Source organism: Mus caroli, chromosome 11 (assembly GCF_900094665.2).
Source record: "Mus caroli chromosome 11, CAROLI_EIJ_v1.1, whole genome shotgun sequence".
Taxonomy (NCBI): Eukaryota; Metazoa; Chordata; class Mammalia; order Rodentia; family Muridae; genus Mus; species Mus caroli.
Window position 1 is genome coordinate 8,463,032 of NC_034580.1, and position 24,541 is coordinate 8,487,572.

The 24,541-nt window shown below is 43.3% G+C and overlaps 1 protein-coding gene across 8 annotated transcripts in view; it reads right to left on the reverse strand.

Annotated features, from left to right (window-relative positions):
• The window catches only part of Grb10 (growth factor receptor bound protein 10), a 104,533-nt gene that overhangs the window by 3,659 nt on the left and 76,333 nt on the right, over positions 1–24,541 (reverse strand). For 7 of the 8 annotated variants that reach the window (XM_021177707.1, XM_029483452.1, XM_029483449.1 and 4 more), the window contains exons 5-16: positions 19,260–19,424; positions 16,010–16,166; positions 10,607–10,722; positions 9,888–9,956; positions 9,426–9,563; positions 8,750–8,860; positions 7,832–7,930; positions 2,294–2,368; positions 1,671–1,787; positions 874–940; positions 563–650; positions 26–119 (exon numbers count right to left, since the gene is read on the reverse strand). In XM_021177707.1, the coding sequence (XP_021033366.1) occupies positions 26–119; positions 563–650; positions 874–940; positions 1,671–1,787; positions 2,294–2,368; positions 7,832–7,930; positions 8,750–8,860; positions 9,426–9,563; positions 9,888–9,956; positions 10,607–10,722; positions 16,010–16,166; positions 19,260–19,424 (1,296 nt within the window). The remainder of the gene's footprint in view (positions 1–25; positions 120–562; positions 651–873; positions 941–1,670; positions 1,788–2,293; positions 2,369–7,831; positions 7,931–8,749; positions 8,861–9,425; positions 9,564–9,887; positions 9,957–10,606; positions 10,723–16,009; positions 16,167–19,259; positions 19,425–24,541) is intronic. The other variant, XM_029483454.1, reaches the window with a different exon arrangement.

Genomic DNA, 24,541 nt, shown 5'->3' on the forward strand with positions numbered 1-24,541 from the left:
CTGATTTGAAGGCATCGGTACTTACAGGTAAGATCTGGAAGTTTTTAATCTTCTGGTGATGGCACAGTGTCAGTACGAACGCCTTTGGATTACTCTGGCTGTCACGAAGGAGGAACAGCCTGGGGAGTAGAAAACCAGCAATTTATAATTGATTCCTTTTAAAATCTAAAATGAATTGTCTATATATGAGCATCCATGTATGCATGTGTACACCAGCTGGAAGTGACTGAGAAAAATGGGCTTGCAGCCATGATAATTTGGTGTTCTGGCACATGAGTGCTAGTACCTGAGTGACTTTCAGTGGCTACAGGGGATGCAGCACCCAGAAAGTAGTCTAGAATGTCATTCAACCATTACCTTTCCTACTGACATTTCAGTGAAGAGGTAGAGGGCACATATGCATATAGTTGGCAATAACTTCTGCCCTTAACTTGGCAAGGCCATCATACTTTGCCTCTGAGCTAGTTTCTGCAGGGAATTGAGTCCTCCTGTGAGGCAGAGTATGTGTTCAGCACAGTGAGACCTCAACAGGTCATAGATTCAGTTAGTGCAGTTTTCTTACCCGTCCACGAGACCTTGTTGCTTGATGATCCTGTGAGACTCCTCACGGGAGATACGTCCATGGAACCAATGCTGAGTCCTGTGAATCACTGCAGGAGAGCAAGGATCAGACGGTAAGACATGGCTCCTCTACACTAGAGGACTCTAGACCCAGAGGACTTCTGGACCCTCAAGAGCCCAGAAAGCAACTTTGATAAACTTGGAGCTCAAGTCTAGTAGCGTGGTAGCAGGGGTAGCTCTGCCTGTGCATTATGCACAACTTAAAGAGGCCCAGAGAGCAGGGTTCTTCCTTGCCTTTACAGATGTGCTTACCTGCATTCAGAGTAGAAGGATGAAGTGGGCTTTGGCTGCTTAGGATATTCATCCGTGTGCTCCGCTTCTGCAAAAGAAATGCTTACATCAGCAAAGATGAGTTGACATCCCAAGTCACCTACTGTCCAGGACAGGGTGGCTGAGCATTGTCCCCTAACCCTTAGCCTCCAAAGACACTACCTGACTATGGAGAACAAAGAGGCTACTGGCCAAAATGGTAAATAGAATACATTTTGGTTATTTCTAGCCAACTGAGGCTGTAGTAACATGTTTCTTATCCAGAATACTTAGGATGCAAATCCTGGAGACTCAGCAGAGCAGCCCAGGTTAGCACTTTAAGCTCTGACAGTTCTCAGATCACTGACTGCTCTCCTGAGTCCCTGTACTGAAGACTTTTGCCCCTTTCCCACACTATGGATGAAGGACTGGGAATGTCTTCTAAGCAGAGCTCCGGGCAGGTGTTCTGCACATGGGCTTTAAATTTCAGGGAAACCTGAGATGTGAGATAATCTTTCCATCTGCAGATTCAGCACTTGAGCTTAGAGAGAACTGTTCCCCGTGGAGTCCTCACGTGAACGTCTGGCCCCGTGCCCTCTACAAACAGCCACTATTAATTTATCAGCAGGAACAGCTCAGGATAGACTGGAAGGCTGACAATATGGTGGACCTTTGGGGCCAGCTGCTTCCTGCACTTATTCCCATACTCCCTTCCACCAACACCAGGAGAGCCATTCTCCTGGTATAACTTGGGTATATGTGTGTAAACAGTTCCAACTAGACTGGGGTTAGTGCCTTACACGCCAGGCATGGCCCTCTTCCAGGGCAGCACTCTGGGCTTCAGCCGGGTTATCGATCACTCTTCCGATTTGTCCAGAAAAATCCATGGCCACAAGAGAATTCTCAGAAACACTGCGCTGCAAAGCAAAGGCCACAGATTCTAAGATACAGGGGAATCAGCCAGGGCAACATGTCAGAGACAACCCTCCCACCATGAAACAATCATAAAACACCAGGAAGGGTGCTACAGAATTCTCTGTTTTAGGCTGAGTTATCTAAATGGGACCACACTAAAAATGGCTTTGGGCTTTGTTTAAAAACAAGGAAAGGAAAGAAGGAAGGTTGATCATCTCCAACTCTTCACTGAAGACCATGCTTAGGGGCATTAGTTTAGGGGAGTAGACACAAGACTCTTCTATGATATAGCTTGTGCTCTTTCCTGGGAATAAGTACCAAAGAGTCTTTAAAATCACATTTTGATAATAAAAGTGTGGCTCTGTGCTTTTGGGGAGCAGGAGTGGTTATACTCTCAGTATCTTCATTAGAGAATGACTTCAGCATCCATGGGTTCCAAAACAAAAGCCAAAAGTATGGCATGCTGCAATGAGGTTCCCACAGCCTTGACTGTTAAGGGTCCACTTACCATAGGTGCATTGAAAGGAGGGGGCAGACCCTTCCTCTGTGGGATGCGATAGTTTTGGTACAGGAGCATTCCATACTGAAGAGGAAAGACTAGAGTCAGTACCAGCACCTGAGAGCTCCCACAGCCCCAGCCCACAGCAAACCCCACAGCTGGGAGAGCAGTGCTGATACCCAAGAGCCAAGTACTCTGTCAAAGGTCCCCCACCCCACCCCCATGAGTGTAACAGGCTGAGGATGGTGCACATCTGTTCAGTTCTGCCTCAGAACTTCTATCTTGGAAGAGAGGGGTGCTGACGGGAGAGGGAAACACACAGGGCAAAAACACAGTTCATAATCCCAAGGTCAAGAATAATTGCCTTTCCTGAGTTCTGTATGAGTCAAATAGTGGTCTACTGCATTTGCCACTACCTATTTTAATGATCGATACACTATCATCAGCCCCACTTTACAGATAATGGCACAGAAACACAAAGGAAGGAAGCAAGTGACTCAAAGTGACAAGAATAAGCACTGAGGACCTGGTACACACAGCCAGTTCTAAAGCTGGTCTCCAGAGGTCAGAGGTTTCATATACTTTAAACAGCCCCCAAGCCAGTCCCAAACCATTGATTCAGAACACCAAATTAGAAAATTATGATAGCAAGCGAGCAGGCACCAAGGAGAGGAAATAAAGTTATGAAGTGGGTACACCATCCTCTTGTCCTTCCTTCATGAGACACAAGCTTTCTTGCAGCTTTTGGTTGTATAGGAACACTCCTCCCTAAAGTACAAACATGTACAACATGACAAAACTATTCTTCATGAGTATAAGTCTACTCCTGTGACAGGAGAAGAGAGGGGACAGGTCAAGACAAGTGTTTGAAGGTGAAAATCACCAAGAATTCCTTCTGATTGCTGAAAAGATACCAAACTATAGAGTCAAGAATATATAAATCAGACACATCACGAGAAAACTGCTAAAAAACANAAAAAAAAAATCAAAACAAAAATGGTTGACATTTTTACATAAATGAGAGCCACAAGACAAAGGATAGTGAGAAATTACTGCTACTAGTGAGTTGTTCCCTCAATACTGTAGGCAGGACTAAGAGTTTCTAGGGTCCATATTATAGTTTGAGTTCATCTAGTTCCAGAAAAGAATACACGTTCAGGGGAAAATTCATGGTGCAAATATGCAGATGATTAAAATAGAATCTGAATATACAAAACACAGCCACAGGTTGTCTTAGGGATTTAAATATGCAGAGAATGATTATGCACAACATGAACATTTCAGATTGGGCACGGAGAAAACTCTCATGTCAGCCTGACTGTGGCGAAGGGATCAAGTAACATGGCTTTTTAGTAAGTTAAAAAGATGCATGTTGCTGCACTGGGCTACCCACTGGAGAGCAGTGGCCTCTGAGTCATAAGAATGGCCAGACTGATAATACGTGCTTAACTGGGGCCCTAGGCCAGACCACAAAGTCTATGTTAAGAATGTGAGTCATGCTGCCTCTGGGGCCATGCTAGGGACTAAGGCTGGCCACATAAATGATGGGCCTATATGGCCAACAATGCATGGAAACTGGGGTCTACCCTAAGGCTTGGGTGAGCTTCCCTGGTCAGTAAAGCTTTGGGTAAACTATCATACATTTTTGTCAGTAGGTTTAAGTACTGTGTGTGTGTGTGTGTATAATTCTATATATACATACACCTGACTCCTCTCTTCTGGATTACATTCAGGCCGTTAACTCACACCTATTTTCCCTTTCACTATAATAATGCATAAGAGCTTTGCTGAATTTGTAACCCTAGCTCATTAATGGGGGGTGGGGGAATCTAGAGTGCACAACACCAAGTGACACTCCAACTAAGAAACTCTAAAATATGTACTCTTTTAAGAAACAATACTGCGTCTCAAGTAGAAAATCCCAAATTTGATTTTAGGATTGAATGATAGGCCTGTGTTAAAACCTAGGTAGGTGCGTAAAATTACTCCAGGCCATGTGCAAAATATATGCATGAAACAAATATATCTCATGTTTAGACAGATATTCCTGGGTCAGCAAAAGCCAAAGTGTGTCTGGTGCCAAGTACTTTGGAGAAGGGTCTTTCCACCTGGGACTGTACAAGTTTGGGATCTAATACTCTTCAATTTCCCGTTCTCTTGCCATGTCCCTTCCTTGTTACTTGGCTTGAATGTTGTTTTCAAGACACTTAGTTCACTAACTTGAAGCTGTATTTCTTTTTTCTTTTAAAACACGTACTCAACATTAAAAATTTGTCTCTGAAATTCTGCTGTAATTTCAATCTGTGGTACTTTCATAACTCAACTGACATACTTTCTGATTTCCTTTTGCCTTCTCTCCTTGACCTATGAATTATTTTAAATAGATCGTTTCTATAAGTAGGTATAAAATTATACTTTATTTGCATTGGATTTTTAATGCGCTTTTTAAAAATCTCAGTTACTAAGGAAGTAGACTGTTTTCACATTTATTGTTTTTAAAGACTACAAATTCACACTTTGTACTTAAGACTATAAGGCCCTACATGGTGGTAGTTGTATTCACACACCCTCTTTAAGTTGTTAAGCCATTAGCATTTATGTACCAGCTGTCTATAGAGTTCCCTTCTTTCATTTCCCTTTTATTTTAGTTGACTGGGCTTTAAAGATACATGTATAGTCCAATTAATGTTATTTCCTTTGTGTGCCCTAACAATGTTTCCTGCTTCATTGCCATGTAGCCTTTCACTTCCTATTCACATCAAATTAAATGTGACTCTCCCAAACAGTAGAGGATTAAGGTAACAGTGGACTGTTTTGTTTCTTTGTGTAAAGAGACAACAGCCATGTCTCCACATTCAGAACTTGCCATGTTAAGAAATATCTTTCTGGGCTGGCGAGACGCCTCTGAGAGTAAAGGTGCTTGTCCCCAAGCCTGGATTTGGTCCCCAGAACCCACATGGTGAAGGAGAAGACTACCCCAAGTTGTCCTCTGACCTCCATACACATGACCACACACATTCCCCTAAGGAAACTAATTAATAAATTAACATAATAAAGAACCATAAGCACATCAATAAAGTTCACAGGAGTTTAACATTACAAATGGGGTTGAGTTTGGGGATCTAATGAAAGGAATCCATTTGCTTTGTGAATCTATTGTGCATTGACAGATTCCCTTTATTACCTAGTTTCCATTCTAGCCATTAACCCTGGAAGACCCAAAACCTTGAATAAAGGGACAGACTTTTCCTTACTAACTCAGTGAGACACATAGGTTCTTAAGTGAGGTGGTAGGCAAGTTTACTGCTTTATGCAAGGGTAAAAAAAAAGGTTTAGAATCCTGGTCAAAGAATGCTTCAGAGAATGCACCTCAACTCCAGGAATACAAGACAAATTTAAAGAGATAGTCCTTAAACAGAAGGGGACTGTAATCTCATGGGAGGCATACCCTACTTAGCATAGATGTTGAGCAGAAGCAATCTATGAAGTACAACTATGCTCAACCATTCCATTGGCCCTGGGATTAGATGGCTCATGTTCCCAGTTCAGAAGTGGCAAAAGTCATTATAGGCTTGAACATTTAACTGGGGCTGTGAGACAGTTAGTCTTATCCCTTCTTCAGGTCATGGAAACCCAGTATGTAGCTACTTCCCTTGCCAAGTTCTAGCAGGCCAAGGGTAAGAAGTAAGTCTTTACTGTTACAAGCCACTGAGACTGGAGATGCCTCCTAATTTATAATACTCTAATATGTCACATTAAAAAAAAAAGGCCTTTTATTTGCTTGTTATATTGGGCAGTTACAGATTCTGCCCTGAAATGGGGAAAAATTCTGCTATAAAAATCTTTGAAAAACACTAGCATTGGCCTCTTTTGGGGGGAAAAATGCAAGGAAAGGCCTAAACCCACAATGCTTACATTTTAGATATGATATGACAAAGAAATACCTTTGGGGGAAGGGAAAACTTCCAGCTGCCTAAGGTTTGCACAATTGATTTACCAAATTAAGATAACTACCATCTATGCACAAAAATTACCTGAAACCTTTCACTTGGTCCCAATAAGTTATAAAACAAAGAATATTTTAACCTTAGGTAAGGAGCCGTCAGCTCCGACTGAAGGACTGCAAAGCTGTACTTTCCCTATGAGCACAAGTGGCTTGAGATCCAATCCATCCTACCAGCCTTATCTTTTATGTTTGCCATGGACAGGAGACACCTCCTTTCAGTAGCTGAGACGGCCTCTGTGGAACCTGGGAAGGAGTGCTTGCACCCCAGGGGAGCTCTCTTAAGGAGAGGCAGAGGACACTAAGCTACCCAAGTCATTCTGTGGTTCTTAGTCTGCGCTCTCCCTAGCAGTTTTCTTGTTGGGCGGGCTAGGCAGGGCAAGGCTTCTCTGACCTCTTTACACCCAGTGCAGTCTTTTGTTCTGCATAACCTTCTCACTGCTGAGAGGACTTTGATCCCTGCATTTAGCTGCTTCAGAGCACTGCCCTGAATTTCTTTGTTTCCAACATGCTGGTCCTACTGTCAAAGTGCTTTTGCAGAGGAGGCTCCTCATGCCTCTTGGTGGTCTGCTGTCTTGCAGAACATGAACCTAATTGCCTTTTCAGGGTAGGTAATTTAAAACCAAAGCAACCACAATGACAGGCTCTTGTGCTGACTCAGCAAGACATTTTTGTGGGGGGAATTTTTACATCAGTTTAAGAAACTTTCAGAAAAGGAGGGAGAATAGGAGAAGTAGGTAACTGTTACAACTTTCTAACCCTCTAGTACAGTCCTGTGTCCAAGAAATGATGAAGAACAAAATCTGACCCTACCCTTATACCCCGCTTATACCCTGCTTTGTCCACTAAGTAAATCTGTACCACTGAGCACAGCAATGCTTTTCTCCTACACAAAAATGAAGGACATCCTAATATTGTTATATACTTATTTTTAAACTAATAGTTTTTCTAGAACATTGATCAGCTTTTTTTTTTTTTTTTTTTTTTTTTTTTTTAAAAAAAGGGTTTCTGTGTAAAGTCTAAGCTGGCCTGAAACTTAACAATCTTCCTCCCTCTAACTGCTAGGACTCTAGGCATGCGTACCACACCTAGAAATCTCATTATTTTAACACATTCAAAGTATTCCTTTCACAGCTGGCTTATACCCTGACAGTCTGATGACAGACTTTGAACAGGCTTAAAACTGAGAGTTGTCTACTGAAGGGGAAATTTCTTACCCCTTGATGTTAGAGGACATTTGGAAACATCTAGAGGCATTTTTGGCTGTCTCCACTGATTGGGGGCATCTTGTAGGAGAGACCTACAATGCACAGATCTCTGTCTTTAGCCAAAAAAGGATCAGTTTCCATCAATACTTGATATTGCTTAAGTTGGAAAACCTGGTTCTACCCTTTCTGAGATCTTAGATCTGAAGAAGAATATACAACTACAGTTGGTAAATCACATTTGGTAGAAATGCCATAGCATTTTTGTGTCAGAATAGACCCACATCCAGCTGCTTGTTCTGCGTGAGATACAGCCAACTGCAGCGTTGAGTCCTCTACCTTGAGCAGTCTGAAGGCAGTCATCCAGCAAGTACGGATCTGCTCATCTTCGGCACAGAGCAGACGAAGCTCCTTCATCTCGGTCTTCGCTTTATTTGGCTATAGGAGAAACAGAAAGCGACCAGTGAAACAGTGCGAACTCATACACTCAATGTGAGAGAAGGCTGTCCTCAAGCCTCAGAAGCCAGGACACCACGGTGAGATCCAAGTACAACTAGTCACTGGTTATCTGTGCAAAGGCAAGGAAGCTGACCTAGCTCCCACCTCCCAGGTATCCATGAAGATTAAGTAAATGACAGTGACTATAAAATGATAACAGGTCATAAATAAGAGTACAGGAGACAGTAGTCACCACTATGATCAACACTGCCACAATCTCACCAAGAGGAAAATTAACATGATCTTGGCTGTGGTGTATGTGCATGTATGTGCAAGTATGCATTGCTTGTACCTATGTACACATTCACATCTGTGTGTTGTGACTATAGGCATGCATCTCTATCAATGTGTCAGTGTTCTCATGAATACACAGAGTGGGTAGGGAGTATTGTGGTCAATCCTCACGACACACAGACAGTACACTCAGTAGGTGCAAACAATCAGGTGTCAGGTCAGCAGTTCCCTCCTTCCCCTTCTTAACCAGCTTCTGTCTCTCCTCATTATGACCAGGGAAAAGCTGTAGCTGGTGCAGGAGGCTAATGGCTACCTGGCCTTAAGTCACGGAGGCCTCTTAGTGTTTCTGGGCTATTTAAAAAGAACAACAACAACAACCCACATCAAATCATAAGTACACAATGAGGCCAGTGTGAAAAAGAAAAAAAAAAAAAGGTTTCTGTTTAGAGTAGAAGGATCTACAACCAAATAGATACTGGCCAGGAGAAAACTCCTTCGCACAACTCCCAGTCCCAGCCCGAGTACCTTGATGCACATCCCATGTTCATTGGGCGCGTTGTACTGCTTCTTTCCAGCAATCAGGTAGAAGATGCTGCTTTCTTCCAGGTCAGCCAGCAGCTGCAGGTGTCTGGGTTCCTGCAAAACAGCAGTTAAGTGAACTGTGAGGTCACATTTTCTGGAAAAAAAGTCTATAGTGCTATAAGCTCACTTTTCCCCCTGGTCACACACACAGAACTGAAAGGTCATCTTGAAATCTCAACAGCATAAACCACAAATGCCAGCTTTGTGTTACAATAGACTCACTTTGTTTTTATGAACTATGCAATTCTTAAAATTTGCTCCAGCAGAGTGAAAACCATATTTTGCTTATGAATACAGGACAACAATCCAGTACCTATCCTATGGCCAGGTAGGATCTAATTTCCAAATTATGAAAACCAAGTATGCCCCTGCATTGACTGAGTCAGCCAGGAGGGTCTATATTCAGCCCACAGTAGGGATCTAGGGCTGACCATCCTAGAAGCTGCCGTGTGTTTCCATCCAATTTCTGATAGACCAGTACACTGGTCCCTGTGTGTACAGTTATTATATAAATTGACTATTAATTAGTTAAAAGAGGTTCAGGGGCTTTTAAAAATTAAGCCCAAGTCCACAGCGAGAACACCTAGTACAGGGAAAGGTGGAGTGTTCTAAAACTTACTTTTGAAGTCCCCTTGGTGGAGTAATAGAGGCCAGATCTGCGCAGGCACACATACAGCTTCTTCCAAGACTTGCGTCCTACCTCTTTCACCTGCAAGAACCCCTGGATCTCAGGGCAGCTGCTGGTGTTCAGAAAATTCTGTGAAGGAATAAATTTTTAAAATTAGGCAATATGCACATAAAATAACAAAAGCAGATTACATATAACTGACATTTTCTGAATCATTAAAATACTTTGGGGAAGCTTAGGCAAAATTTTCTTCCTTCAAACTTCTTAAAATCCCAACAGAACTGGTATTGTATAGAACACAGCAATGTTGGAATAGAAAGAAGCAAATGGCTCCCACTACGGTGTAGTAGGAATGCTGCTACTTTCTTTAGAAGATGGAGCATTTCGGGAATCTGCTCCTTGTCAACTTTCCAGCCAGTTTATTTCAGCAAGAATGCAGTGTTTGCTTAGTACCTGCAGAAGCTGCGCCTGGCCACCGTTGGCCTGCTGGCACCAATTGACCATCTGATCCGGGAAGAAGTTCTGAGAAACAAGGAGAAACAAGGGTATTATAGACACATGTCTGCCAATATTAAAATTTCTCCAGGTATGATATAATTTGTATTTTAGGTAACAGTCCTTCTCATTCTTTTATCAAAACTTGTACAAAAGAAAACCAAAAGCAAGTGAATAAATAACAGCATGGTGATGGTAGTTCTTCTGAATTACCCAGAACTATTACATTTCTTTCTTTTCAAGAAAACAGTGAAGTGGGACTGGAACCAGAAGTGGACACTGGTCTTCCCTAGCTGACCGTTAGTCTGCTTGGTGGCTCAGGAAAAGACCAAAGGCTCAGAAGTCATGAATGCCCCTTTCCTACTGTGTCACCTGATAGGCACCTCCCCACAAAGGGAAACAAAATTAAGGAGTTGATGTCAGCATACCAACATACAATGAAGAAAGTATCTGGTATTTGCTGAATATTTGATTAATTTGTTCTAGTGTTACAATCTCTACCCTTGTAGGAAGGAGATGGTCGCCATGACATCTGGTGACGATTGGGTTGTGAGGCCTGTTTAATTAAATAGTGACTCAGCTTCTTAAAACCACGTACCCATGAGTCTCAGCTTGTCACCTGACAATCAGGTTTTATTCAACCCAAGTATAAACTCCCAAGATTTCAGGAGACTTACCACTGGATTCTTAAAGAACTCGTACTTCGCATAATTCTTTCTGAATAAGAATTTGCTCTCACTTGGCATGGTGCTCTCCACTTGGACCACAATCTCATGGTCCTCCAGGCACCTCTCTGTAGGGAGAACCATCACATGTGAGGTAAGACAGAACCTTCAAGGCCATTTCACAAGGTCAAGAGCTGTTGTTAAACACTAAGATGATTCTGTCAGGAACAACACTAAATTTTACTCTCTTTAATTTGCTGATGGGTATCTAAAAGAGGTCTTAAAATTCACTAAAATGCAAAGTTCGGGTTAGTACTGGCATGTATGTATTTCTTTTACAATTGGAATTGTCACAACATTAATGAGAGAGTCCAAATGATTTTGCCCTTACACTACAAAATTTCAACTTTCATTTAAAGGCAAAGGAAAGGCAAAGACAGCAAGCAGGTAAGGAGAACCTGCAAGAGGCAGGGCAGATAGGACCACAGGGCATACAGGTGGTAAGACCAGGGAGACACCATAAGCAATGGGATATACAAGGTACTCATTGTTTATACCTAGCTAGTCAGCACTGGCCATATCGTGGAATGAAGGCAGCAGCTGGATTATCCACCTCTTGCCTTCACCAGGTAGATTATACACACTTCTTAGAACACCTTATGTAAGGATCCAGAAAGGCTAGCTAGTCCCTTTCTGAACCTCTGCTTTTACAGAGAGCATGAAGGACTCAGCCTGCTCCCTGCTGATATTCAAAACATGTTCAGAGGAGAATGTGCCTTTTTTCTGTGGAATGGAGATCAGAGTTCCTCCTACAGAGCTTCTGAACAGGATAAACTGTATCAACAAGTCCACCCCAGGCTACAATGTGTGACCTGATGCCAGCTAGGCATTCACAGTTTAAGTGAACACGGGCATTCTCTATCTTGAGTCCCTACCACCTCTCATGAAGCCAGGGCTGAATATCTAGAAAAATCTCATCTTTGAAGGAAGGGAGACCCTTAGGAAAAGCCACTTTAAAGGGTCACAGGATTGGTAGAGAGAATTTCAGTTTACAAAGGAGAACTATGGCTACAGGCACTGCTCTACGAGGACCGTTCCCAAGAGCAGTTTCTGAGCCAACACATCTTAGCTTCCATTTTGATACTGCGAGAAGGGGACATCTTGGCAGAAACATATTTAAAAGCAAGATCTGTTCCCACTGGCAGTTACAAATCTCATAGGGCATAAAAAGCCATGCTTGATGCAAACCTATAATAGTTTCCATTTACTTCTATCTGGGAGAATTCTCCCTGGAACACATGAACGATTATGTTTATACAAGGGTTATATTTCCTCAAGACATATGCGAACAACCACATATAACTTAAGCATTGACTAAAAACTGATGCATGGTTTAAAAAAAACAGCCAGGCTTAAGTTCATTCATTTTAAACAGACTTCCTCGTCCAAAAACACATCAGCGAATTCCATCAGGAGCTTTATTCAGAGAAAATATTCTAAAAGAACTTAACAAAGCTCAACAAACCCAGTAACCTGGAGGTGGTGGTTTTACAGGATAAAATATTTTCACCATTTAAAAAACAGTAAAACAGAGAGGTAGCAGCCACCCTAGTAAGAACGCAGTGGCTAGCTCTAAACCAAAAAGTGTTGTGTTTTCTAAAGACCCCTGAGGAGGCACAAGGACCCTGTGGGGAGCTTTCTAGCTAAGGCCAATGCTGTGGTCTCTATAGCTCTGATCCTTAACAGCAGCTGCCCGGGAGAGGTCCTGGGGAAGCTGCACACATACTGCACGTACACAGGGGAGGGCTTGCTGCCTGGGAAGGAGGCAGGGGAAACTGGGCCCCACTGTGGTTTCAGGTAACCAGCGACTGCCAAGCTAGCCCATACAGCCCTGAAGGATCATGCTTTCCCCCTGCTCGTCTGTGGACCCCAGAGGGGCCTCACTGTGGCTCCTCATGCAAACCAGCTGCAACTCTAGTTTCCTTTCCCAGGAAGCTGGGAAATGGTGGAGAAACCAAGCTGAGCCCTTGTTCAGGGCTTTGTAGCTGGTGGCCTCAGGCTGCTGTGGAATGCCTCTAGGCATGGATTTATCACTGACTGTTTCCACACATGGGATGGAGGCTGAGGTAGGGGATTCTTATGAGAAGTGCTCATCAACATGACAGCATATGAAAGAACAACAGGGCTGGGGAATCAGCGCCTCCCTTCCCCCCTCCAGAAACTGCAAGACACAGAACATGTTTACCAATTGCTAGGTATTTTGTGAAAGATGGTGCCTCAGAGGTAGATTGCTAGAAGCAGGTGACACTGGGGACTGGAGGAACCATGGGCTTCTGGCTCCTAGCTTTCACCTCTGCTTACCCACAGGTACAAGGAAGACAGGGCAAGAACACTCCTGTTACTGCTTCTCCATCAGTCCACAGTAACCATAGTAGGTCATTATAGACTCTTCTAGTGAAAAGGGAGCTGGGTCGCACGAGCGATCTTTGCAACTGTGTCTACCTAAAAGACTTTAACTTCTGGGTAAGTTTCCAGTAGATCAGCTGCTAAAATCAGCATAGTAATTGTTTTGAAGACCTTAATTTGAGGTCATCTATGAACTAAAACTATCAGAATGCTACCCTTATGCTCCCATTTGTCATAGTTTTGGGTCATAATCTGTTTTAGAATTTGCCCGAAAGACTTGTACATTGTGCTATTTCCCTGTGTGTCCTCCTCTCTAATAAGAAGGCTCAATATAGAATTGCCCAAGAGAGTTATTTCCATGGAGACGGTGAGTCCCAGGAATGTAGGGCAGGGTGGTGCTACACTGAGTATAGGTGAGGCCCCACGCCTCAGGCCAGGACCCAGAAACTCACCCTAGAGCAACATCCATTACAAAGAGCCTCCCACAGGCCTGTGGTTCAGCCCACAGCAGCAGGGTGGCTGATTCTGAGGAGGGCTTTCTGAGAGGAACCACAGAGTGAGCGCCACATCTCTCCACTAGTAGGACCCTGACAAGAGACCACTGTGCAACCTTGGCAGAAACAGGGTTTCCTTTTAAAGGGCTAATTAGCTATATTCCTTGTTTTAATTAAATGATAGGTTGAATCAACAACACCACACACACACACACACACACACACACACACAGAGAGAGAGAGAGAGATAAAGAGAGAAGAGAGAGAATTGGAAGGCAGGACTGAAGCTCCTGTTGGAGTTGCTCTCCAAGATGTAGCCTAGGTGGTGAGTGTTTTACCGTCAGTAACAAGAGAGGAACCAGTGTGGAAAAGACACCAGAGGGAAACCGTCTAAACACATACGCAGTTCTTCTAGATTCTGTACTTGTGAGGCTCATTAATTTCTTTTTTTGTCAAAATTTAACCCAAAGGTTCCTGTTTCTTTTAAAATAATTTCATTTATTCTTTCTTTTATATTTTCCCCATTTTAGTTTGACTTCAAAATAAAATACTATTAGTTTTAAAGTACACTAGTATACTTTTAAAGTGACTGAGAAAAGAACAAAGAAAGGGACAGAAATATAGCCATCAGAAGGCTATATATTCACGGGTGTCCTCTTTTCTACTTCCTCAAATAAGGCGCTCTTGTTCTAGTTCTTTTCAAAGCCTTACTATCTAGTTTATACACTGTATGGTGGTTCCACATCAAGGGCTCTAATCAGAAACCCTTGAATTGAGTGCAATGTCCAGGCTGTCCTTGTACGTAAGACCTCTGTGTGTATCTGTACTGATTTTCTCAGTGCATGCCATTATACCCACAGACTGTACACCACAAGTACCTGTCACAGTGCAGTTCAGTCATTATGGAGCAGGTGAAGGAATATGGCAGAAGGTAGGTAGTGTCAATGGGAAAGGCTCAGTTGTCACACAGATAGGTAGTAGATGGGAAAGATGAATGTGATGGTTAAACTTCATGTCAGTATGGCTGGATTTAGAGTCATTCTTTGCTGGGCGTGGTGGCGCACGCCTTTAATCCCAGCACTCAGGAGGCAGAGGCAGGCGGATTTCTGAGTTCGAGGCCAGCCTGGTCTACAAAGTGAGTTCCAGGACAGCCAGGGCTACACAGAGAAACCCTGTCTCGAAAAACCAAAAAAGAAAAAAAAAAAAAAAAAAAACATGCCTTTGGGCACAATGTGGGAAGGGGTTTCCAGAGGGGTTTGAGCCAGGAGGAGGAGACCCACAGTCTATATGGAGAGCTCCCAATCTGAATGTGGGCAGCACCATGCCATAGACTAGGGTCCAGAACTCAAAGGAAGCAAGGTGACCTAGCAGCCACCCCTCTCTGCCTCTTCTCTACATATGAAATGTAATCCTGCTGTCATGACGTGTCCTATCCTAGACCAAATCCTCAAACTGTAAGACCCCTCTCCCACCCCATAGCCCCTTCCATAAACTTTCCCGTTGCAGTCATTGGAAAAGTAACTGAAACCGCCCACTAGAGTTCTGTGTGCTTGCAGCAAAGCATTACTGGTATCTGAAAGTCCAAAGAGAGGTGGGAAATCGTGACTCAAGCTCACATCACATTATCTATGCTTAAAAATTGTATACTATCTGCTGGAAGAGTGCCAATCAATTCAATGAATATTCTAAGCCAAGAGGTTGCAATCCACTTTACTAATCTTTCAAAAGGGTTATAAGCAGAATTTAAAACTGTGAAATTTAGTATTTCTCTTTTAAGACATGGTAGACATGGGAAAATTATAGCTTAATTGAATGAAAATTCTGGTTTTAAAATACCTGCTCACGATTTTGCAGGCTTCAGACTTCATGCAAATAAGATTTTAAGTAAAAGTCTGACAAGCTTCTTTACCTGAGATGAACCAACTGAGCACAAAAAGGGGCCTTCATATGTTCTACAGACTAAAATATGCTCTTGTTCCACAGACAAGATACAGACATGTACGTGCCTGTGCACACGTGCACACCCAGTGCAGGTGCCATCTCACAAAGACACCATGTAAGCATTATACATCTATGAGAAGCCTCGGTAATATTATCCTGACTCCCGTTCCCTACCACAAAGGAATCATGACTCCCTTCTTCCTATCATCAGAGTGAGCTACTCTCTGATTTGGGCAGCTGCAATTCAGTGGTCAATGGGCTCTAACACACAGGTGGGCAGCAAGCTCCCTCAGGGTTTTGGACATCTAGAAGAACCTTTGACCCAGGCTAAGCCTTTGGGAAGTTATTGCTCTGAGAACTCAAGAAGAAATTCTCAGAGTATCAGAGGGAGAGGACTTAGAAGGAAGAAAAGTGTAATTTAGGAGAAAAGCGGCCAGAAGGAATGGAGAGCAACTATTGACCTCCAGCCAATGTGGCAGGAAATGACACATTTACATTTGGCTGTGGCATACCCATTTGATCACACACTGAAGTCCCCAGGTGGTATTCCCAAACTAGGAAACCAGTCCCCTACCTAATCCCAGTTGTGGGTGGTGCTCCACCAGAGTCCAGCTGTTGTCATCCACACAGTGACTTTTGTAAACCAGCAGCTGGCACAGGTCCCTGGCTGTCATGTCGGTTAGAATCTCCACCACTTTGCTGGTCCCATCTTCACTAAAGACTTTGACATCCTGCAACACACAAACGGGACAAGAACATATGAAACAACTCAGCAATTACATAAAGGAAAACCAGACAAGATAAAACAAAAGTACACGAGTGTCTCAACACACGGACAAGGGGGGTTTCTGGCTCCACAGATGTAGGTCAAGGGCTATGGGATCCCCTTTCCTCTCTTTGGAGGAACCAGGGAACCTCATAGGCACAGACAGTACACAGCCAAGCTACCAGTCTAGCTTAGGGAGTAACTCACTAAAACACTACAGGTGGTCCCAGGTTAGACAGTTTAGACTTGTATAAACTTAGCAAATATCTGGGTTGACCCTCCTTCTATCCTAAATTGTGGTAACTCTTTTCTCTTTATTCCCAGAGCCCATAGGGTCTGCAACTCCTGTTAGCTCTACACTGTTCATAGCTCCTGAGAGACAGGAGGAAGCTGAGATAAATGAATTAGGGATACGCTAATATTTTGACTGATGAAAAGGGGCATGGAAGAATTTAGTCATTAAATTGCTTGATCTTTCTCCTCCAAGACTGAAAATAAGCTATAGTTTCCAGGTCCTATTCAAATCCATGAAAACCAAATAGTTCCTGGGGAAAAGGCATAGAAATCTTGGAAGATTAAGAAAAAAAAAAATTCTACCTTCTCCAGTTGATGGGGATGCAGTCTTTAGGAGATGTATTTAAACAAACAAAAACAACAACTGTAACAACCCCCAACAGCAACAACAAATATCTACCAAGGACCTTATCTCAACAGCATGGAGTAAGCAGTCGGAGGGACATAGTGACATTTTGAACTGTGACTGCCTACTGCCTGGTAGATTGTTCCTGGTGTTTCCCTACCTGCTCTGGGAGTCTGGGCTCACTGTTTAGTAAAAGCTGCCTCTGCCTGCCTGCCATCTTACTCGACCCTGTGGTAGGAATCAATCACTTCAGTAGCCTATTTCTGCCCCTCCTAGCACTGATATAACCACCTGTGGGCTTTTGTCTCTCACTTCTCTGCAGGGGGAAGAGACTGATGAGGCTGGTGACATCAGCAATGACACTGCATGACTGTCTGCAAAAATCCCTGGGTGGTGAAACCCTAGTAGGGCCAGCCACTCAGGCTGGAGGTTCTCTGCATTCTGACCAACCTCCTACTAATCTTTGTCCCCAACTGCCCCATCAGTGGCAACTTTAGTGCTGAGTCTGCCATCAGCTGACTGTTGATTGTCCTGATAAACTACCTCCAGTTGCCCAGTTCTCTGATCCAGTCTCCAGTTTATGTGGTTAGAAGGATGGCTCTATGAAAGAGAGTCAAGCCAGCACTATAGAGGGTACTATGGCCCTGTGGGTAGGACCTATGTCTACATCATCTTGTAGAAAAGGCCCCGACTGCTGAAGGACAAGGTAGCACGAGGCTGGGTAGAGGAAAGCCATATTCCTCTGGCCTTTGAACTCAAAAGTTGGGGTAGAGATGCTTCAGGGGTTTCAGGAAGAATCCTTCTCTATGCAAGACAAGCCAGGGGAACCCAAAGGGCCTCTCTACTCCTGCTACTCCCTGACTAAGAAAAATCTTAGGGTTTGCTTTCAAACTCTCTTTTACGTTTAAAGAAAAATACCACTCCCTCTTTTGGAATTTATGTCTCCGTGAAAGTTTGCCTTGACCAGCTCACATGACTGACTCCGTCTAGGAACTAACACTTAATTCAAATCAAGAAAATATGTCTGTGGTCTCTAGGCAAGAACATTCTTTCTAAAATGCTTTAACGTAAAAGAAACAGAACTTTGGAAAGTATAAGTGCGTTTGATACTCTGGTTTGCAGTGTACAGGGCCTCCTAAGTCAGTGAAGCTTTCCACTTTCCAGACTGCTCTCCGAATGCTCTTCCTTTCCTAAGCTTTGAAACATTGATGTGGTTACAGCAAACACTGTCTCCTCCAGGAAAGTTATGTGGCGGTGAAGTATGTGTCTCATGTCTCCCCAAGTCTACTCGCCACTTTTCCTGCCCAGATCAGCCGTGGCTCCACGCTTCAAAGTCTGTTTTCAGCCCACTGCATTTTTCTTTAAACTCTTTCTTTTTCCCTCAAATGCTCCACAGCCAACCGCTCTCCCTGATCTATATATAGTCTGGGCAGTACAAACTAACACGTACTCTGTCACAGGTTTATCGCCATTGCTTTGAGATTCCTGCAAAAAGCCAGGTTGGCAGGACAGGGCAGTACGTGATGGGCAAAAAGCTAAGCCTTGCTTCCCCCCTGAACCCCAAAGCCTGTGACAGGGAACAGACAGAAAAGTACACACCTCCTGTTATAGACTCTAACTGACACACCATTCTTTGGCTATTTCCCCAAACTCCACAGGGCTTGCTGCCCGCAAGCCAAACAACCTCCAAGACAGAACTCTGGAAAAACCATTACACATACCAGTAGTGTTGATCTGGGTAAATGCTGGAAGCTACAGAAGGGACGTTTTGTAGCAAATATATAAGGCACAAAGCTAATGCTGTGTGCAGCTCCAACATCCTTCCATGGAATCTTTTAAAGGAGGGTTCTAGGTGAAGCATTTTGTGCCACACTGTCATCTGTCCCTTTACCAGACCTCTGAGCTGTGCTGGGGCTCATTAAGGAATCAAGTAAGGGTTGTATATTTCATAGGCCTGTGCAAGAACCTGGGCCAAGAGCTCCTGGGAGCAGCCTGGGCCTCTTAGGCACACTGAATGCTCTCATTTCTTACCCAGGGTGGATACAGAAGGTTTTCTCAACGAGAGCAAGGTTCTGGGCCCCCAGCGACTCATATTTCAGCAGGGTGAGAGCCATAACCCTGGCAGCTATTTTTCATGGGAGAATTGTCCAGGGCATACATGAATCTATGTAGTACTGGAAGGGGTGGAAAGCTGGACAGCCATAACTTCATCCTGAAATCTAGGTAGCTACCTTAGCCTCACCTTCCTTATCTGAACCCTGAAGCACTGTTTTGACATAAGTGGGACACACAGAGCCCGATGCTCCATGTATGTAACTTTGGCAATGGCAAGAAGTTTTGGCATGACAGTTAGGGCTGGTACTAAGCAGCAATTCTAGAATCAGAGGGAGCCACAACTCCCTTCACAAGTTACCCGACCTTTCTGAGCCTCAGCTTCTCCATCTGTGAAGTGGGCATCCGTGCCACTGGATTCACAGTGTCGGTTGGACACTGGTTCTTAGGTTGTTTCTTTGAAAATCTCGCAGTGGTCTTTGTCCACAGACCTGGACGGGTGAGTTTCGCCAGCTGAAAGCCTGGAGGGAACTTGGTAGAGAGATGGGGAGGGCTCTAAATACCTGTTCACCAGTATTCCCAATACTTAGAAAGCAGACCTCAACTGGTTAAGATGCAATGGAAAAGCATCATAAACAAATGAAACAAATATTTAATTGCTTTAAAAATAAAACAGTAATGTGAAAGAGACAGGGTACAATTACACCAACAGTATAAAACTTTTCAAGAGGGATAGAGGTGCTTTTTGCTGAATTGGCCCATTACACACTCTGCTATAAGGGCCCCATGAGGTAATAAAATGTTCCATTGTTCCCTGACTTACTGTTGTCATTTCTTATACATTCACCATATAGAGGAAGGGACAAAAGCCCCTTTCTTTGCAGACTTAAAGGAAGGTGTTTAGTAAGAAGTGGTGCTCTGGCTTTTTGTCTTCATGGTCCCTAGCAGGTGAACAGTATGGGGGTCTTTTCAGCTTCTCTGCTCCCAGTCTTGGCAGATTCTTACCACAGCTTCCTGTAATAGACCTTGCTGCTGCTGACTGGAACCTAAGGAATCTTGTTACTGAATTCAAAAGATCTTCTGACTTTGGCAGTTAAAACTGTGCCAGAGGCGCACCTTATAAAAATAGAAAACAGGACACTCGAAGCTCTGTGCCTCTCTGGCCCCCCTCACCATCTGTCTGCAGTGCAAGACGTCCCTAAGCAGACGGCCTGGTCCCTGGGGGTGTACAGGATGATACCCCAGCATCAAGATGGTCCATTCTTCCCAGACACTGCACAGTAACTGCAGCAGTGGTAGGCATCTGAAAGCAAAAGCTTTTGGACCCTGAGTTGTCTCTGTTTAAATGATTCCTATATCAAGAGATCTTGTAGGGTCAAGGCTGGATGTAATCAGAAGACCAGAGGCGCTCTGGGGAGGGCATGCATGGGATACTCAGGGAATCCTTTACTAAGCCTCCGAGCAGTGACTGTTTTATTCTGAAACTGTAGGACCTAGAAGGACAAAGGCAGAACAGTCATGCTGAGGCAGGTAGAGGAAAGCTAGCCTAAGGCAGGTGTCACACCAGCCTCATCAGAAGCTTTTCTGCAGGCAGCAGGGCTTTCCCAGTGACAAAAATAGTTAGTCCTGGGGCAAGGGTTTGAACAGAGGGCTCTCTGCTCTAGTTGGCCTTTTTTCCTCCACCAACCAGCTGCTACTCAGCACTTTGAATCCTTCTTGTCACAGAGGCTCCAAGATTTTTGAGCTGAGCTGTTTCAAATAACCAAAAATAGAGGGGGCGGTGGGGGTGTGTGTGCCTCATGCCTTGAAATTTCAGGATGAATTGGATGGGCTAAATTAATTTTAGTAAAAAAAAATTAATTTAAATTTGAGTCTTCTTGAGCTCAGTTTTAAGTCACAGCCCTGGTTTGTCTCTAAGATCTGAGGCTGAAGCCCAGGGTTCAGCGACATGGACGTGGTGGCTCTTCATCTGTAAGAACAGACAACCCTGCTTGACTGGTAATTCAGCTTACTTTCAAAGTCTATGCAGTTTCATAGAATCTTACCAAGTACACTTTTCAATAAACTTTGGAAATATTTTAAGTCCTTGGAAACCCCTTATAAATGAGACAGTTTTAACTATCACTAAAAATAGATCTCAAAAATAGGGCTCTTGGGAGACTTCTCTACAGTGAAAGGGTCTCACTGTCCGACGAGGCTGCTCTGCACTGGTTCTACTTCACCAGACAGGCTTATCTGGATGAATGGATTTTGCTTTACTTATCTGTGTATTTAACTCATCTGAGATGCATAAACTCTATTTTGACAAAACTGATTTTTATATTTTGGTACCAAGTCATATCAAATCAAACTGAAAGCTACTTAGGAAAAAGAATCTGTTAGTGAACCAAAGACGAATTAGAACAAGGCTCCCTTACCTTCATGGCCCCCAGAGCTGCCTGGGACAAAGGAGAGCACTATAAGCTACATGACTTTTTCTATTATTGTGTGCCTGTGATAAAAGTTCATTTACAGACATGGTATGAAATTAACAGCTCATAATAACAAACAATAACAGCTCATAATAAAACAAAACAATTCTGAGGATGTACTGTGGTAAAAGTTATTCAAGTAATTCATTGCTCTTAAAAACATTTGATTTATCTTACTTACCTTTTCAGGTAAAGAAAGTATTTTACAGCTTCTCTGTCATTTCCAAGTGGCCAGGTCACTGTTATTGGGCTTTAGAACTCTTATTAAATAAAACAAGGGTTGCCTGAACTCAAGAATTATGATATCAAAATATACAGTCACGTTTGCACATGAATATACCCATACAATAGCAATATGCACACATATCCAAATACATACATATGCATAAAAGTGATGAATAAAGACAAATACATATGTTAGCTTTATCTAGAAATGACGTGATTCCCATATCAAACTGGAAAAATACAGTAAGGAACAAAGGGGAAATATACTCAGCTAATCACCAACACTTCACAGACTCACTGTGACAACATTCTTCTGCACAGATATTTATAAATAGAAACCCTGACAGAATTGTAATCATACTGCACACACACTTTTAAGCTGGGCGGTAGAGCTTCACATTACATCATAAACACTTCACCATGTCATCATGTTTCTTTGCTGCTTCAGAGCTTTCAAGGCATCAAAAATGAAGACTTCTCCCACGCTGCCTACTGCCCCCCTGCTTTTTATTATAGAATTATTAGGATGGTCTTCAAATATATATTTTAGTGCATATGTTTATTTTCTTAAGATAAATTGCTTGACATCATGCCTTGCTAAGACATCTCTCTATTAGGCTTAAACATTTCTCAAGGACTTAGTTGGCCAGCCATTTTGGGTAAAATGCTTAATCTGTTGAGGAACAAGCAACTTAGTGGACAAACCCATCTGCCATCTCCAGATCTTCAGTTTCCCTATTTCCCTGGGTATTCTCACATCTGCCACACTTCACAGAAATTGTGGTTCAGTGTGGACTTTCAGCCCACATGTCCTAGACATGTTCCTAGGCTTTGCTACCTGCTGCATGCATCAACCCCTGTGATTGGATGTTCTTAGCACTATAATTAGGATGGTTCAACACACAGGATGTCATACAAGCAGTGTATGAAAGCACCTCACTTTCACTCCCTCAGTAAGTGATTCCCACCATTCACTGACTGTATTAATCAATACCACACACACCCTCTCAGATGGCTGTTTCTAGACTAAAAATCCTGCAATCCAAGCAAAACTTGCAACTGAGGACACCACTGACACCATTTTCTGGCCTGCTGGGCAGATGAGTCTGCTGGGGAGCAAGGAAGAAACTCAAACCAGGAAATAACTGTGTGTGCTAATTCCTTTAAACCAAGGGAATAGGGGTCTGTTGAGCAGAGCCTTAGGAGGTCCAATCTCAAAATGGACATGGACACAAAACTAATGGTACACTTTTTACTTTCTTCTTTCAAGTGGTTGGTACTCTCAAAGTCAAAGAGGTTTCCAGGACAGATACAAAAGCAAATGACACTGCCTCAGATCTCTTGATTTGCGGCTGTTTTTTTTTTTTTGGTTTTGTTTTGTTTTGTTTTTGTTCTTGGACAGGAGTGGGAGAGGTCTCCTGACTGAATACACATGGAGGTTATCTATATGAAAAGAGCTAGACTCTAGTGGATTTGTTTTATCTGAGGCCCATTCCCCAGTGAGTAGGTGGCTCTTAAAAGACCCACAGATCATTCCTAAGTGTCATGGACAAAGCCTTATCGTACTGGGCTGTTATGGGTTCTTTCACTGGGCCTGGCCAGTGTCAGTAGCACAGACATAACTGCAGAGGTGACAGGGTGGAGCATGGGGTACATATGTCCATGAATGGAAGACAGCTCTTTGTAATGCATAGTATGATTCTAGTACAGCTGCCTTTATTAATAATCTCAGCAAAAGAGAGTGAATTTAAAAAATCATGTAGCAACTTCCAACTGCTAGACTGAAACATTGCCTGCAGTTGTGGCATAATAACTTTATTTCCTGGGACTTTTCTATGGTCTAAAAAGTCCTGAAGAGCTCTGGCTGTTCAGTAGAACATATCCAGGACCTGGTTCAGGGCAGGCATACCATTAAAGAGATGCTGAGATCCCTTTGGGTCATCAGGTCTGCTATGCCAGTATATTGTCCTGTGCCCCACTCCTGGAGATGTCTATTGGGACCACACACTCAAGGCTTCCTGATCTCCATCTTCCTTCCTTCCTCTGCTCTTCAAGGGGCCTCCTCCATCCTCGTTATACCTTGCCTTCACTCTTTAAAAAACTTTATTCCTTTTATTGGGGAACATGTTTAGAAACCAAAAACAGAGAAAGTGTCTACTGTCTTACTATTACAGTTTGAGCTGAGTGTCTCCAAAGGTCCATGTGTCCGGGACTTGGTCCCTAGAGTAGTGAAATTTGGAAGAGTGGAAGCTTTGGGCGGTTCTTCAGCCCCCGTGGGCATGCCTGCCAAGGAGACACTGTGGCATTGAGTTCTTCCTCTCTGTGCCTCACTTGACAGCAGCACCCCCACTCCAAGGAGGGCCCTTTATAACTCTGAGTCAAAATAACCTTTTTGTCCTTACAGGTTGGTGCCTCAGGTCTATTTTGCTGTAGTGGTGGCAAGCTTGTTAAAACACTATTTTGTTGTGACTCAATGCTCAGAACTCATATTTATATTCCAGAGTTAAGGAAATACTGTTGCTTCCCCTTTCAAATATTTATGATATTGCTGCCGCTGATCTGGTTCCTTTCCAGGGCTTGGTGGGGAAAGTGGGGACAGTGTGAACAGAAACACTTTAAGGGATAAAAGCCCAGGAATGAACTGCTCATATAAATGAATCCAAGATGCCAGGACACTATAAACCCGTTAGGAACCTACTGCTTTGATTTAGCACGGAATGTCTGCGGATACAATTACAAGAAGGAAACTACTTTGAGGTAAGGTGAAAGATAAACAAGTAGTCATTTGCATGTAGTTCTCTAGAGAATCTGAAGGCATGTAATTATTAACCTTTCCAGATGAGGTCAACATCTGTACTCTCTTTCCTAGAAATGTAGCAACCTGGCACTCATGGCCACAGGAGAGGAGGTGTTTACCCCATTTCCTCTGCTGAAGACACTCAGAACACCCTT